This window comes from Lissotriton helveticus, chromosome 2_1 (assembly GCF_964261635.1).
Source record: "Lissotriton helveticus chromosome 2_1, aLisHel1.1, whole genome shotgun sequence".
NCBI classification, from domain to species: domain Eukaryota; kingdom Metazoa; phylum Chordata; class Amphibia; order Caudata; family Salamandridae; genus Lissotriton; species Lissotriton helveticus.
In genome coordinates, this window is record NC_136059.1 from 1225409489 (window position 1) to 1225426957 (window position 17469).

At 44.9% G+C, this 17469-nt stretch overlaps 1 protein-coding gene across 3 annotated transcripts in view; it reads left to right on the forward strand.

Moving 5' to 3' along the window:
• LOC144818569 (E3 ISG15--protein ligase HERC5-like) overlaps window positions 1-3310 on the forward strand; it is a 511308-nt gene extending 507998 nt beyond the window's left edge. For all 3 annotated transcript variants that reach the window (XM_078676100.1, XM_078676101.1, XM_078676102.1), the window contains one exon: window positions 2947-3310. In XM_078676100.1, the coding sequence (XP_078532226.1) occupies window positions 2947-3164 (218 nt within the window). In that variant the 3' untranslated portion in view covers window positions 3165-3310. The remainder of the gene's footprint in view (window positions 1-2946) is intronic.
• Window positions 3311-17469: the final 14159 nt, after the last annotated feature.

Genomic DNA, 17469 nt, shown 5'->3' on the forward strand with positions numbered 1-17469 from the left:
ACTTATAAGGTCCCAAAGGCGAGACCTATTGGCTATTCCAATGCTTGTAATATGTATTCATCTCCTCACCCGCCCTTGCGCTGTTTCTGTACCATTTTGTAACTTTCTTATGATGTTTCATTATTTACAAAAAGCTGGAATAGAAACCGACATTCTGAAATTAATAAATGCAAATGTTTTGCTTAGGCCCAGATTTTGAAAAACACACTTCACGCGGCATGTTGTTTCTCAAGCCAGGCGCCATGTCCTCTTGTTTTGTGGCTTTTGTTTCATGTTCACTCTCCCACCGGTTCCGCTCTCAGTTAAACATAATTCCCAGCTTCTGGGAGATAAGTGACAACGGCGCACACTACACCTCAAACAGACAAAAACAGGTTTTCTGTTGGGTGCTGGGCTTGCACCCAGGAATTGGCCTGGCTAAGAGGCAGCTGTGGGAGCTTAATCTCCACATGCCTATGAACAACGTTTGTGTAACTAGTGCTCAAGTAAAGCGCTCGACCTTCGGTTGAGTTTGCTGTATTTAAACAAAATACAGGAAAAGGAAGGAACAGGTAAAAACAAAGCCTTTACATGAGGAAAGACAAATAAACGATGATTTCCTACTTGGTCAAAGTGAAACCAGAAAACCTGGCTAAATCGTGGCTACCCCAATTGAAAAGTGTCCTCTTGCCCAGATATTTTATTTCACCCAAACATTTTCTCTTCATTATTGTGCATGAAAGCGCTTTCAAATATGTGAGTTCAGAATACAACGCAGGCTGGGCCATAGCTCTTTTTAACATGACTTGCAGCCATGGTGCTATTCAACATGGCTAAAAGAAATTGACATTCACAAGGCCAATAGTTCTCGAATTACCGAGGCCTACTGGCTTTGCCAATGCTTGTTGTAATGTGCTCTGGTATCTTGTAAGGTGGCGAGCAGGCTTCCATATCTATTCTCTGTATCAGATTTTCAGCATGCATGCAGCCAGCCATGCCATGTTCATATGCAGTAGAAAGGCATGCCCTAAACCATCATTGAGAATACTTTACCAAAAACAAGTCATGGTTTAATACTCAAATTAATCTCAGCCACTGATGATGGCTGAGCGTCACATTTAAATCTATCATTGTCCTCATACTATGCAACCCCAGACAGAGAGCTGCCATGTGCAAATCATTCTTTATCCTACTCCAATTAGAGCTTCCTAGCCTGAATTGCCTGACCGGGTGACCTCCAGATGGGATAACAGACCAGTTTATGCCTGCTTAGCTCTCCTCACCCATGTACAATTTGAGTCGTGCCACAGAGGGCACTTGGCAGGGGCAGCTCCTCTATTATGGCGGAGTAGCATCGCACCACTAGGTAGCAGCAGAGGTAAACACTTGAAAAATAAAATGATAATAAAGCAATGTTATTATCATTTTATGTTTCTCCTTACTTGCTGCGGCCAGCGGCACATCATAGGGTGGGGACATGCACTCTGCAACTGCAGTGGGTAGGAGGGGTGATGGGCACTACTAAGTGCGCATGGCTGTTTGGCCAGCTGTCTTGGGCTGGCCAAACCGACATGTGCATTAGGCATTCGTCCACCCTGGTGTGTTGTACAGCCAGGTTCAGAAAAGCCACATGCTCCCAGTCCCTGTCTGAGCGCCGAACCATGGTGCTCAGACCAATCCCAGTGCTGCTTTCATGCTGGGAGTAGCATTCCCAGCATGAGAGCAGCGTCAGGAATTGCCATCTGGGAGCTTGTGCAGTGTGTTCAGCCCTGGACCGGACCAGCACTTTTGGCTGTACCCAACACTGCCCCCTCCCCCCTTACACCCCCTGCTTTGGCTCCTGTGCAGCCGCAATGAGCACTGGACCTCGGTCTGGCGTGTGCTTCGCATTAGGGCATCTCCTGCAACAAACAACATAGTGATGGAAGGAATGATGAAATTAGTCTCAGGCAGTGGCTCTGGTTAATTCAGGCATTCTTTCCATCACATTTTATTTGTTTTTTAGTGCATATTTACTGCCTGCACATTTTGCAACAATTAATGGACTATGCACAACAAACTGCAATGGTACTATTTAATGCTGTTGAGTATTTCATGTGAAAAATCCTAACCACAGAGGCATAAACTTGTAAACGTTTGTGCACTCTATGGGGGTTTGAAACATTTGCAGTGCCTTCTTGGGTATGGGCCAAAAATGTGTAGATTATTTTATTTTCATTTTACAGAGTTGTATATAGCGCGAACTTGACCCGAATCGGGTATCAGAGAGCTTTACATATCACCAGTTGTATTACATGCGGACACATATTCATTTTTGTTAGGCACAGGGGATTAAGTGATTTTCCCAAATCACAGGATGTTCAGCATCATTGCCGAGACTCAAACCCAGTTCCTCAGATTCAAGGTCGACTGCCCTTGCCATTAGGCCAACTCCTCTGTTCCCAAGATTGTAAAATTCTATTAAATTCCAGCCGACTTGATGAGTCTGCTGAAAATTACATTTCAAAAAGGTGGAAGCGGACCCAGGGGAATGTGCCCTGGTAGATGACATCTGCTTCTGTGATGATAACAGGGCGCTAAACTGTCATCTATTAGGAACTCTTGAAAAGAAAGGTGCTTTTCAGTCCGGATGTTCAGCCCTTGCTACATTCTACCTCTGCATTTAAAGGGATTAGGTGGTATATTTTTCACGGTTTGGCACTTGTTCACAAGACTGTCTTTTTCTTAGCAATGGATATGCATGTTCTCATGTATGATATGTTATGCAGATGTGCAGAGCGCACTATCACCCGAACCATCCTTTACAGCTGCCATGTTTTGATAAAAGCTGTAAGGGTGTTTTGTGGAGGGCACTTTGGCGCTTTGCATTTTGTGATCATTTTCCTTCACCTAGGTGTGTTACCAATTCTGTATCGGAGATATTCCTGCTTCCTGACATTTATCTTTCCCATTCCCTCCCCAATTCAGTGTTTCTCGTGGGAAGTGACTGCGTCCCTGTTTTTGGAATGGACTTTTTAAAGATAACGATTATGTCCAGCCCTTCATTTACTGAAGATCACCTTCCATATGCACAAACCTGCTTCCTGACCCTAAAACTTCCACCATACTCTAAGAAGGAAGTTCTGAAGGAAAAGCTGCTGCTGGCTATCTGCCACAACCGCGGATTCCACGAAGAAGATCAATAAATTCATATTTGTAACTTTTTTTGAACATTGTAAAATAACGTAATTTAAAAAAAATGCGAGTATGTACATTTAAAATGTCGCTAATATATTCTGTACAGAAATGGGTTGTAATATAATGATGAAATAAACTTTGAGCTTTATTTTTAGAACTGACTGTGGTATAAGTGATTGAAATTATTCCTTGACATCCAAAGCTTCAGTTGAAAAAAACGAGTTTTTTTTTACCGTTGCTAAATTTAAATGCCAATTGCCTATTTAGATAGTAAATCAAAATATTTCTTTGTAATTTTTTTTTTTTAAGTGCTTTTTTATGAAGTTTTGTTGACAGCATTTGGTGCCAAGATGTAAGCAATGATCAGTCCAAGGTCTCTCATGACGCATCTATTCAAAGGCGTCTTCTCCCTTAGTGTCTCGTGAGACTTGCTTTGAGTGGCTTTGATGGTTCTTTGGATGAACCCTCTCAGTGTCAAGTTTGATTGTTTGCTCAGGCTGGAGAGTGAGGGGTCCATTGTACATACCTAGATGTATCCCTCCCAATGGATATGGGTGTGTGGACTGCGAGGAGCCAGATGAGTGGATCCAAGTTCTGCTTCTGTCAGATGCTTCCAGTACAGGAATTTCTGGGTGCCTCCGAGTCAGTGTAGTCAGTGGTCTCAATAGCAGCGTCAAAGAGGGTCTCCAGTTAAGCTAGATGCCTACATGACATCTTGCCCTTGTATTGTAGATTGGTCATTCCATTTGATTGTCCCCCTCGCCACCCTAATAGTTTGATCCATTTATGTTTTGCTTCTTGGTGGCATTGAGTCAGCCCTAAAAACAGCATTATTTTATTCCATATTGTACCCCATTAATGTTGTCCCACTAAATTGGCCTTGTGGCTTTGTGCAAGGAACACATTTGCTTAATCTACCTGGTCCAGCTTAGTTATCATTTAGCTGATTGGACTATTGCTAATGTACAATGTCCCCTACTGGTTCAGTTCCATCTTAGTGTTGCTCTCTTCTGTTATTTTCCCTGAGCTGTGATTCTGTGTTCCACTTACGTCAAATAATGTGCCACTCTGCCACTTGGTCAGTGTACATTTTATAATGTATTTATTTTTTACTTTGTTTATTGCCATTTTTCAGTACAACAACGCTAAAATTATATTGTGTGGAAGACACTACATTAGCAGTCCATGAATACATCAGTACAGTACATAGATTGAGTTTGAATACACAAGACCCAACACACAGCAGTCGGTATAGGCATAGGTGGTGGACAAAATGTCACAGCAGTCTCATGAGTGGTCAACCCCCTAACCATGCGGCCCATCGTTCTCAATTTGTGGGGTGGTTTGCGATGGTGCAGCCCCATCTTCCGTGTCTGTTGCAGCCGCTTTGAGCATATATCTAGTGAGCGGTTCCCAGACATCACAGGGTTGGGAGCGAGGGGGCAGCAACTCTGCTTAAATATTGTTCTGCTCCTGACAGTAAGTAAGATCAGTCAACCCTTCCTTAAATGTGGGCGCTCTGCCCCATCCCCATCTGCAGGCACTTTTGCGTTTGGACACAAGTAAGCCTATCGCCAGAAATCTTTTAACGCAACCTATGTGTCCTGGGAGGTATCCCAGGAGACCCATTTCTGGTGTAAGATCAAGTTGTACTCCTATCATGTTTCCCAAGGCCTTCCCCACTTCAGTCCAGTATTGTGCTATGGACCTACATTCCCACACTACGTGTAGAAAACCCGCTCCCTCCTGCTTACAGCGGTCGCATCTGGCGCTTTCTCGTAATTGGAGTTTGTGTAGCCTCACCGGGGTATAATACATTCTATGGAGGAATTTAAAATGAATAATTATAAACCTGCTGCTAGCAGTGATGCATTCAATTTGTTGGCATCTTTACACCCAGGCCTCCTCCGTAATAGGATGTCCCAATTCCGCTTCCCACCCCTGTTTTGCCTTCAGAGTATTGTGTGTCCCCACCCCTATGGAGGCTTTATATATGCGGGACAAGGCATGTGGAGCCCCTGCCTGTAACGTTTGGTGCAATGGGAGCAATGTGGGAGGTTCCTCTGGGAACGCGGGAGTAGCAGCTTTGACAGCTTGTCGCAAGCGAATATATAGTGACGGGCAGGTTATGTTGGTCGAGCAGAGGGAGTAGCAGGGAATATAGCATGGGAACTTGGGACCTTTTGGCAATGGCGCAGTGGACCTCCTTCCCCCGGCTGTTTTGTCATCTGCAGCCAGGAACCCCACAAGCGCCATAAGGCCCTGCTCTACTGTCCAGTGTGTAATAATGGGCAGAGAAGCGAGCCAATATACGGCGAAGTGTGCCTGAGCTCTGAGATAGTAGAGTTCAGGATCAGGCGCTTCAAATCCACCCTGAGCGAACAGCAACGTGAGGGTGCACCATTTAATCCAAGGTTGTTTCCCGCCCCATGCGAGACGGATGAGTTGACTCTTCAGCCTAGTGAAGAAAGGGCGCCCCGGGGGGCAAGGGATATTTGTGAATAAGTATAAAAAATTGGGCATGATGACCATCTTAATTAAGGTGATCCGGCTTGCTAGAGAGAGCAGGAGAGCTATCCACCTGTTGATCAGGTCTTCCACCCTAGCGAGGGCCACTGCAGAAGTTCTTTCTAGTCTCTAGTGACGGTGATTCCCAGATATCGGACCTCATCATGGCTCCACAACAGCGGATAATCCATTTGAAAGGTGTGGTACAGTTGGTTAGCGGCATGACTTGAAATTGACCCCAGTTGATGGTAATTCCAGAGAAGGCCCCAAATTTTAATATTTCCCGCATCATGGCGTTTAATCCGTCAGCAGGATTTCGCACATATAGCGTGATATCATCCGCGTAGAGCGATATTAAAACAGGTCTCATGGGGTAGTCTAGCGCATATTGCTTATGGTGCTGATGCAGCATGGCCGCCAACGGTTCCATGGCTATCGCGAATAGCAGGGGTGAAAGGGGGCACCCCTGCCGCATGCCTCTGGTGATGCAAAAGGCTGGGAAGTGTTCTCCATTCAGCACTAATGAGGCGCAGGGCCGATTATACAACAATTTAATCCACATTAGAAAGCCCGGAGGAAATCCCATGTGTGTCAAGACTTTAAGAGGTACCCCCATTCCAGGGAGTGAAACGCCTTGGCGGCGTCTAGGAAGATCACCACCGCCTGTTCCTCCTGGTCGATATCATGCAGGATGGAGAAGCGTGTCCTCAGGTTATGTGAGGTTGATCTGCCAGGTATGAAACCTGCCTGGTCAGGTCGAATCTGCCTATCCATCAAGAGTGTAAGCCTATTGGCCAGAACTTTTGCCAATGTATTGACGTTGCAGTTTATCAGTGATAGTGGTCTATACGAGTCTGTGGGTTCGGGGGCTTTCCGGACTTCAGTAGTGAGCTGATGACGGCTGATTAGCCAGAAACCGGTCCCAGGATGCTTGTTTCCGGTCCAAGGAAGACATGGCTTGGCAGTTTCGGCTGGACTTTTCCCATGAGGCACAGGGTCAGACTGATTTGCATATGGCCATGTCTGAACTGGGGTGGCGGGGTGAGCTAAAGAATGATGATGGATTAAACCCAGATCAGTTGACTGGGGGTGAGTGTTTGCAATGTTCAACACTCCGTCCATCATCCCCTCTGGTTTTGCTTCAGTAGTGAGACCAACATTCCTTCACGTATGGTAGGCGGGAGAATCCCCATTTGGGAAGCCTCCTCATAAACTGCCTTCAGGAAGGGGGCCAGTGTGTAGTTTTTATAAATTTCTATACCAAGGCCGTCTGGTCCCGGCGCCTTACCATTACCTATTTGCATTATGGCTTCCCGTATTTCGTCTAATCCCAAGTCAGCCGCTAAGAATTCCCTCTGCCGGTTGTTAAGCCAAGCCAATTCTATCTGCTGTAGGTATTGCGGGTTCTCATCTTGTCGCGGTGCACACGACGTATACAGTGTTCGGTAGTGCATGGTAAAAACCCCCATTATGGCTACTGTGTCCTGATGGGCCACCCCATCCTATCTCGGATGACCAGTACATGATTTGCCATTCGGGGGGGCCGGATGGGATCGGCGAGTGCTTTGCCAGGGCGCTCTTCCTCGTCATATCTACGCGCTGTGTGATATTTGCCTCGAAAGAGACATTCCCTTTCCGCTTCAGCCTGGTACTCTGTTAGGGTCTCCGGTATCTTGGCTTGTATGGGGCCTTCGCTCGTCCCCTGTACCTTTGTCTCAAGTTGCTTAATCTGGCATTCCAGGTGTGCAATCGTTGTGCGAATATCTCTCAGGATTCCCACTGCATTGGCTATGCAGTGGCCCCGTAGGGTGACCTTCAGTGCTTCCCATATGGTGGCCAGGGACGGCACTGAGTCTATATTAATTCTCAGATATTCTTCTAGTGTTTCCCCTGGTTCAGACTTCAACACCGCATCCAGTAGCACCGCTAAATCCATCTTTTTTTCAGCTCACCATGCCATTCCAGTTTGAACCCAGCCATATGCAAATTAGTCTTGACCCTGTGCCCAATGGGAACAGTCCAGCCGAACTGCCAAGCCAGGTCCTCCCTGGACTGGAAACAAGCATTCTAGGACCGGTTTCGGGCTTTCAGCACTCATCAGCCAGGATAGCTTGATTCCAGTGGCATGGAGAGCACGGGACTCAAGTCTGAACACAACCGTCCCACTCGGGGTGACAAATGCAAAAACAGATGCTGAATAGAATGCAGAACAATGTCATACATTCACCCCAGTACAGAAATCTGGACCTAAATCCATCGTTTTTTTTGCTCACCATGCCATTCCAGTTTGAACCCAGCCATATGCAAATCAGTGTTGACCCTGTGCCCCATTAGAACAGTCCAGCCCGAACTGCCAAGCCAGGTCCTCCCTGGACTGGAAACAAGCATCCTAGGACCGGTTTCGGGATTTCAGCCCTCATCAGCCAGGATAGCTTGATTCCAGTGGCATGGAGAGCATGGGACTCATGTCTGAGCATACCCATCTCACTCGGGGTGACAAACCCAAAAACAACAGTTGATGGACAGAATGCAGAACAATGTCATACATTTACCCTAGTAAACAAAAAAAACGATGGAATTAGGCCCAGATCTCTGTACTGGGGTGAATGTATGACATTGTTCTGCATTCTGTCCATCAACTGTTGTTTTTGCATTTGTCACCCCGAGTGGGACAGGTATGCTCAGATTTGAGTCCTGTGCTCTCCAATTATTTGGGTTTACTGGGCCCCTCAAGACTCTAGGCCCTAGAGCCACCGCCGGCTACACAAATGGTAGCCATACCCCTGATGCTTTCAACCAAAGTAACTCTCGATTGCTACTGAAAAGTTTCCTCTACATCTGTATTCCCATTGTCACCAAAGATTGAATCTAAATACACATTTACATGTCTGCTGCACAAGACTCTCAAGGTCAGTCTTGCAAACCGTTTTGGGTTTCGCCTGAAGCGGGCTTGCAAAATCTCTTGTAATAAAAAAAAATCTTAAAAGGGGCTCACAGGCCGCCCATTACTTACCATTTGCAGGCTTGGTTGTCACTCTATTTTCCTGGATTTTTTACAGGTTATTGTGTGCCATTTCCTGTAGGTTTCTGTTTTTTTCTCGTCTGCCCTCATTTTATGTAATCGGCATATTACATAATAAAAGAATGTAGCACAATGTAAATAGAAATATTTATTAAGTATTAAATATAAAGTAAAACTATTGTATTCCACGTAAACAAAATATATATTATTGACGATGTATTGTTACATCTTTACAAATATTTAGAACAATTGCTTTAAGAAACACTGACACATGTTGAGTTAATTTAAAAGACTTCTTTAACAGTATACTGCTAACTCATTTTTAATACACAATGTATTATTTGACATAGCAATTGCATGTAGACAGGGTTAAACAATTTCAATGATAGCATTTTTTTATTTAACATATTGATTATTACTTTTAATATGGTAACTTTTAACAAAAACAGTAATCCTTTCTTATACAATGTTGTGCTAACTCTTTGGCAAACCCGACAGCCTTACCTTAAATATTAAGATGTTGAGCTTTCACAAAGCCTATATCATTGCTGTAATGACTACTTAACAAAACCAATATCCCTACTACATTCAAACAAATGTCCCCTTATAATGTACCATTCTATATGGCTTTGTATGGGGAAATTGATTTTCAGGGTCATAACCCAGTAAAAGTAAAATGTGAATTCAACAGATCAACAATATTTATATCTATGTCATGTATATATTTATATATTAATATGTACAATTTAGTAGTGTGTTACTACTAAATATATGTGCCTGTTTAAAAAAAAAAACACAAATTTGACAAAAAATGTATTTGACTCTTATTATTGCATGCCCACAATTGTATATTACTTACTTACAGCACCTCCTCTAAGTACACCATACAATACTCTGCTTCACTGCCCTAAAAAGTCAAGTTCTACAATGGGGTGTTTAGTTCCCAGTAAGGAAAAACTGTGGACTTATTACTTGTGCAGACCGCACAACCTGCACAAATAATGACACCATTTCTTACATTAATTACATACATTACTATCAGCTTTGTCAATATTTGTAAAACATGTTGCACAAAAGCATGGGCTGTTGTGCAACATTGCTAAAAAAACTAAAAACAACTGTAACAAAGCCAATAGATGTCACATAGACAAAACGTATTGCCTTTGCCAGTGCTTTTTTTGCGAGTAGGTGTGAATAGGTCCCTCTATGATTTGCTCTAAACTAGACAGAAATTTTGAGACAAGGATTACAAAAAGTTGTAGGGCAATTTTCTAAAGGACTATTTTTATGTGAACATGGGTACAGTGTTGGCATTGAAAACAAATTACTCTGGGAACCCATAGATCTAGGTCAAGGTGTTGCAGAGGGAAGGGGGTGGACCCGCGAGGGGCAAAGCTTGAAAAGTAGAGTCTGACTGTCAACTTATACTTTTTTTAGGTCGAGCAGACCTGCATTCAATGCGAAGCATTGCTTGCTGTCTGCTTCGACAACTATTGTCAGCCGTTTTTGGGAATGTGGACACGAGATGGGCACGAGCGCAGATTTCACCTCGTGGGCGCGCACGGCGCCGTGCCCATCTCCTGGCTCGGAAGCTCCAACACGCATGCGCATACCCAGAGACACACACACGAGCGCCCATGCACGCACCCATACATACAGAGAACCCACCCCCGCCGTCGCATACACACACGCGCGCACACACACACACTGCATACACACACGCTCCCCCCCCCTCTTACCTCACCAGGCTCTTTTCTTGCCCTGTTTTCTTGTGTGCTCCGGCTCCCAATGGATGTGCGGGCGGGCGGGGGCGATGCGGCCAGGGGCTCCAGTGCTGCTACGGTGGGCGGGGGCGACGCGGCCAGGGACTCCAGTGCCGTCCATCGCCTCTTGTACGCCATCAGCAAGCGGAGCCGGAGAAGCGGCCAAGAACACTCTGCGCCTGCGCGGAAGTGCGTGCGCCCGCCTGACGTCACTTGTGTTTGTTAGTGTTTAATTCTCAGTTTCCACTTCAAAATCTGAGAGGGGGTGTGTCCACTGCGTCCTTTCCCCGCCCCATGCAAAATCGGTTGGGAAATTCCTCCCTGTCCTTCCTGGTTCCACGCCCTCCATGTACACGGTTGCATCCACTTCACACGACACAAGAACTGTGAGCCGACCCCAGGATCGCGAAACTGCGACATCATAATTAATAACCCTACAACGCTTCTACTTCACACACCACTTGAGAATTCCCTTCCCCGTTCTCTATATCTACGCGCTACTTTATAACCCCGCCTCCATTATGACAGCCAGCCGTACCGGAAATGGTGAAACGGACGTGACGTAATACTGGGAAGTGCTGCAAATAACCCAGCCAGGAGAGAAGAGGGTCTGAACGGAAGAGAAGGTGAGATGAGAGTGGTGAAATGTGATGGATAGAAATGTCATGAAGGAGAGACTGATTCTGGAGGGAAGTAGGGGTTATACCTGGAGTTCTATTATGAAGCTGTGTATGAGATTAGAAGCAACACCAAGCTCGTACTGGAGGTTAGACCCGCCCGTAGAGTATGGCCTTCAGGGTGTTGCGGTAATCTAGTCAGTACGTATTGTGTCTGTGAAGGTAACTTCTTCTGGCCGTGAAAAGGGTGACCGTACCTTGAAGTGAGGGGGACGTTGTGTACGGGACATATTCAATGTAAAGTGCTGAAAGTTACTGGATTTGTCCATGCGAGGGTGTAGGCGATAATTGAATCTGTCCACAGAGGGAAGGTAGAGTAGATTATGTGTAGGGCTGTAACATGCCGTACCCAATTATTAGCTGGGGCTCGGCACTGAAATTCATATGTGGGCTCAGGGACTTCATTGGAGAACTTATATTCTCATTTGCACTGGCTTTATAGTGTGAAGTTAGTTGTGCGCATTTGCTTGAAAAGACCACTAATGCTACAGCAATAGTGCTAATTGTGAGTGACACGTTCACATATTTAGTCCAAGCTTGGGACTGCTGTCACAATAAAGGGCAATGGTGCCGGTGTCACAAGAGTCCTCTGTTGGTGTCCATCACGCCTGCATTAATGTGTCTTTCATTGGTTGTGTTGATCAAGGGAGCACAACGACAGCGATCTCCTTCCTGCATGTCGCCCACGAAATTAAGTGACGTGGGACCGCCAGGCACTTCTGTGTTAAGATTTAAAAAAATAGTTCATAACAAGTAGAGGCTTTCATCTTGACGCATGGCAAAGAGGTAGCTTGCCAAGTCTCATATGTTTCACGAAATTCTGCTGCCCGTAGTTCATTTAGTTGTCCTAATACAGGTGCCAGAATGCCGAAGAGGTACTTGACACTGAGTGTCTGGACAATTTATGAATGACAGGCATTGAACAAATACAGGACTGCGTGTCACATGACGCAGACAAAAAACAGGTCCAGTGGGGCTGCTCAAACCTGAGGTTTACAAAATACGACTTGAGGATTTTGTGGGATCCGCTGTGTGAAGCGAGCTAGTGCTTCAGAGTCTTAACAGGGGTAGTAAGCACTATATAAATACCCATACAATACCACACTGCATCCCAAAGGGCAATGATGTGAAAGAAGTCCCAGTCTGGCGGAACTCAGACTTACTGGTATGGGGTCAGGGAGGCGAGAGGAAGCGCTCACAGAGCCTGTCCCGCTGCTGGGAGCACTGCAGTCAGCGCAGGCCGGCATGTGTGTGAGACTTGAAATGCAGTGCACAGACACTGCCGCCCGGGCTGCACCACCGCTGACACTGCTGCCCAGACACACGTGTAAGCCACAGCGATCCTTGATATACACTGCACCACCACAGGCACTGCCAGCTGCACTGCAGCGCCACTGACACTGCCGCCTGCACCGTGCACCACAGACACTGTCTGTCGTCTACTTTGCACCACCGCTGACACTGCCGCCCAGACACCCGTGTAAGCCACCGCGATCCATGAAATACAGAGCACCGCCACAGGCACTGCCATCTATACTGCAGCGCCACTGACACTGCCGCCTGCACCGTACCACCCCAGACACTGCCAACCAGGCGCAAGTGCCTCGAAGTACACAGCGCTGCCCCAAACGTTGCAGCCCAGTATAAGTAAGTGTTCGCCGACATAAAGCCTTGGAAAGATGTGCAGAACTAAAGACACTGGCCGCCTCAAAATAGGTGCAGTTGCACAGTAGCTGCCTAAACTGTTTCGCCCCCGTGCATGCTGGTAAATGCAGTCATTTGTCCTGCCCCTCAGGGTAAATGTTGTGTTTTGAAAATTCCAGTTCTCACTCAACAAGTCTGAAAAATCATCTGCCATTTCCGCAGTTCACCAGAATTAAAAGAATTAGCAGTGATGAATCTAAGGCAATGCAGGACATAGATGAAATGGCGGAACAATACAGCAAGAGAGGGTACCCGGAAAAGGTACTCAAAGAGGCAAAACAGAAAGTAATATTAAAAAGCAGACAAGATCTATTGCAGAAGGTGCAAAAAAGCTCATCGAAACGTGAGGTGTGTGTGCTGAAGCAATCAACATTAACATCGAAGATCAAGAAAAGCATATTAAAGAGGTGGGAGATGATTGAGCAAGAAGAAGACTTTAAGATGGTTTTTTTCGATAAACCAATTTTCGCACTGTCGAGGTCAAAAAATCTGAAAGAACTATTGAAACGTCAAAACGTGCAGGCTTCGCACGAGAGAACAAAAGGAATGCGTAAATGTTTTAATTGTAGCCATTGTGGAAATGTACAGACTGGAGAGACTTTTGCACATCCGCATACAGGTAAACTGATAAAACTCAGACATACTTCAGACTGCAATACTAGTTCTGTGATATATGCCATCAAGTGCCCTTGTGGTCTAGTCTATGTTGGACGTACAACAAGGAAAATTAAGATACGAATCACAGAACATAAGTCTAACATTAGATTAGGGCAAGAAAAATCTAGTCTGGCGCAACATTGGAGAGAAAGGAAACATACTATTCCGCAATTAAAATTCACTGTACTAGAGCAGGTGTTGGTCGAACCCCATGTGGACCCCAACATAAGAATAGCGCAGAGAGAGACATTCTGGATAAGACACTTAAATACCGTGAAACCGGGTGGGCTAAATGAGAAAATTGAATTTTCATGTTATTTGTAATTGCTTGAATAACTGTGGTAACATAATAAGGTGTGAATACAGGATTAGAATTGGAACAAGTGTTAACAACAAAGTGTGGACTGATCCAATTATTATTGGCATCACTTTCATTATTTCTACTTTTATCTTTTCTATTTTATTTCCACTGTTATTATTTTTACTTTTGCATTTGTGTTTATTATTTATCGTGCATCTGTAGAGTTCTCTTAACGTCCAGTAAGCATTTAGGCGAAGTGGGGAGTAGTGGTTCACGTATGTTAGACTCGGGAGGCTCAGCATCGGTAAACCGTGAGTCCTCTTTCTATTTTCATGGACGAGATGGAAATGTAGTGTGCAACTAGTTAACACGGACAGCAGCGGTGTGGTTGTTGCAGAGCGAAGGGTATGTTGATACAAATATATTTCTTTAAGATCTGTGGGATTGTGTCCACACTTGAGTTGCTCTTATTTATTGCTGATTGTACCAACGAGGTAATGTAAAACAAGGGGCGGAGACCACGGTCAACTAATGATGACGGGTTTATATATTGCCCGACATGGCGTCTTGCAGTACGGCGTTTGTGTGTTTGAAGGAGAGTCGAGGAGATGAGGACGGCACGAGTGTAACAATTACGGTAACTCTTGCACGTTGGAGGGTGATAATACTAGCGGAGCGCCAGTAGTTAGTGAGTTTAATTAACAGGGTAACATGATTTTTACCGTTTTTGTAGGAGACGAGAGCAGTGCTAACGGAGGGTTCTACTCGATTACCTAGAGAGCAGTAAGTAAAGTAACGATCCATATAACTTGGATTTGGCAGCTTGTTGTGCGGTTGGTTCATTTACACGAGTATCATACTTGACTTGCAGGATAGATATTCCATCTGAAAATAAGGACACAACTAGGAGTTGTTGTACAGAGGGTACGTTTTTATTCTCACTTTTATTTGTAATTGAATCCCCTGATGTTTTGAGTCACGTTTTCACTCAGTTGACACGTATGTTGATTGCACTTGTTTGATTCTGATAGCATGTATAGGGACAACCACAGTATGAAGTACACAAGAGTGCTTGGGAGGGCAGGGAGTGCGGGCACATTCAAGTTACCTTTGGAAGATTGCCTATGATATAATTTAATTGATTGTTGCCAAATGAAATGATAGTTTTGTATATATGATCGCTGTTATTTGTCCTACACAGTTAATTCCCCTGACGAAGATGCAACCGCATCGAAATGCATTGGGAAACCATGAAAGTACACAGATGAAACCAATCATATTTTCTTGTTGAACTGATGTTATATATGTGTATATATTTGCAATGATATTGAATTGCAGTATTGGCTAAAAAAGTATGGCATATTTATGAAATTACATAAAAGCAATGAACTTGACTAACAAGACTGAATTGTTGTCTAGAAAATTTATTAGTAAGAGAATGCATTACTGGTTTGGTTGATTTGTTTAAAAAATAGTTTCAGTAAGTTTTGGTTACATGTGTCAAGAGGTATTGAATAAACATAGTGCACTAGAGCTAGTGTGAACAGTGCAGTCCTACATTAGGCACAGTGGTGTCTGTAAATCTCAGTGTTTTGAAAATAGTCATTCATTCCCCAACCACACACTCCAAGCTTCGCTGTGAGGCATAGCACGTATATTAAGAGCACAGAACAGCCAATGCACAAACAGCAGCAGTGCAATTTAAACTAGCACCGAACAGGTGCAACCAGACTCCGACCCACGGGCTAAGATCGTCCTCCAGACAGAACGGGAAGAACCCCTTCTGTAAGAGTGCACATCTCATACGCACTGCACGCACATATGTTTTGATATTCTCCATTCTGTGCAACCATTCAACAACAACAGGTTCAAATATGTTCTCTCAATGTTTCAAGCTTTATTTCAAATGTGACAAAAAGATGTTAATATTTCACTTCTGTTCTTGGATTTACGTCACAATGAAATACACTGAACATAATCTTCACAAAAGTTATTTATAAAAGTTTATGCTATTGCCATTATAAATTACAATAACTTTTATTTAAGTATTAATTATTACAAAAAATAAAAGCCATTGTTATTTGTAATATCAATACATCTAAGTCACGTAAATACAACACATATTGCATTACAAATGCTATAGGTGTCACATTTGCAAAAGGTGTAACTATTGACACTGTAAATGAAAAAGCTATTAATTTCACTATTTTCAAAACTAACACATAAATAAAAAAATTGTCATTTACAATACCAATAGCTCAAACTTTCCTAATGCGAGACCTATTGCATTGCAAATGCTTGTTTTAACTGCTGCCAAAAAATTGAGAACAAGGACATGACAGAAAATCTGTTCTAGATTACCTACCTATTTAGTCACAAAGAGGCTGCATTGTAAAATATTTTACAGAGTTAAAACGACCTGCTGCAGAAAACATTGTGTGCCCAGCAATTATGAAGGGATTATATTAGCTGTAGGATAGCTCTAGTGGTTAACACAGTTCTGGGAGAGTTCTATGTTTTGGCAAGCCACAGTTTTGACTCAGTAGCATGGAGGGGGCCGTGACCTATTAAAATAGACGACAGGACGTGGTATTCGTGATTTCTGGCCTAGCTGCCTAAATCCTGTTTCATCCTGCAATCTGCTTGCTGCACATTGCAGACACCGGATCGTTCCCTGACGTGCTTTTGAGCCCCAAATAGTCTGTGGCTGCTAGATTGTAGTCTGTGGCTGATAGATTATAGTCTGTGGCGGCTAGATTATAGTCTGTGTCTGCTAGATTAGCGCCAGGGGTGGCCTGGAACTGCAGCCATGGGGAGCGTTACTGGGGATAATGAGGTGCGGAGACCAGGTGGGTCTGCAGCACCCAGAGAGCAATATGTCGTGTACAGTGCCAGAGCACGATGTCCGGGGTTGTGTGCTGGCCTGGTGGGGGCCCCACCTGCTCTTTGGGGCTGATTGGCTACTCGAGGCCTGAATGAGGAGCTGGCTGGGACAGGCCGCATTGAGACAAAGGCAGGGAAGGCCTCATGGTGATGTGAGCACTGGTGCGCACCTGCCGGGAGCTCTGTGGGTGCACCCACTCTGTCACTGCTGGAGGTGAGGGTGAGGAGCGGCCCCCCAGGCTGTGTTGATGACCTTTGGATGGATGGTTGAATTTGTTGGGCACCTTCTGCCCAGAGTTAAGCACTGAGTTGGGCTGCGGTTAGGAGTGGTCTGGTGGAAACACATGGCTATGGGTAGGCAAGCGCCTGAATCCTTTGGAGCAGCAGAACTGGAGGAGCCCCAGGCGAGTGAAGGCTCCTGAGGGCCACATTGAAGTGGAAGGGAGCTCCAGGTTGCGTTTGTGGAGCTCGAGCCTGAAAGAGCATTGGCCCCCAGTAGGCCCTCGTTTTGGATAGTGAACTGTCTGTGGATTGGCCTCCCGGAGAGAGCTGCCTGGAAGAGGGCCTGTCTATAATTTATGAGGTATTCTTGGGCACTTGCAGATACTTGAAGCCAGGAGTGGATTGCTGACCCAGGTGAGAGGCAATCCCCTCATGTACAGTCTTTGGGTGTCAGAAGCCCAAGAGACTGTGTTTGGCAGAGCAGTGTGGGTGGCAGTGCTTAATTTGAGCCAGTGATTACTGGTGCTCCGCACTGGCACTTAATTGGCTTCTGGTGCTCGGCACCGGCACTTAATT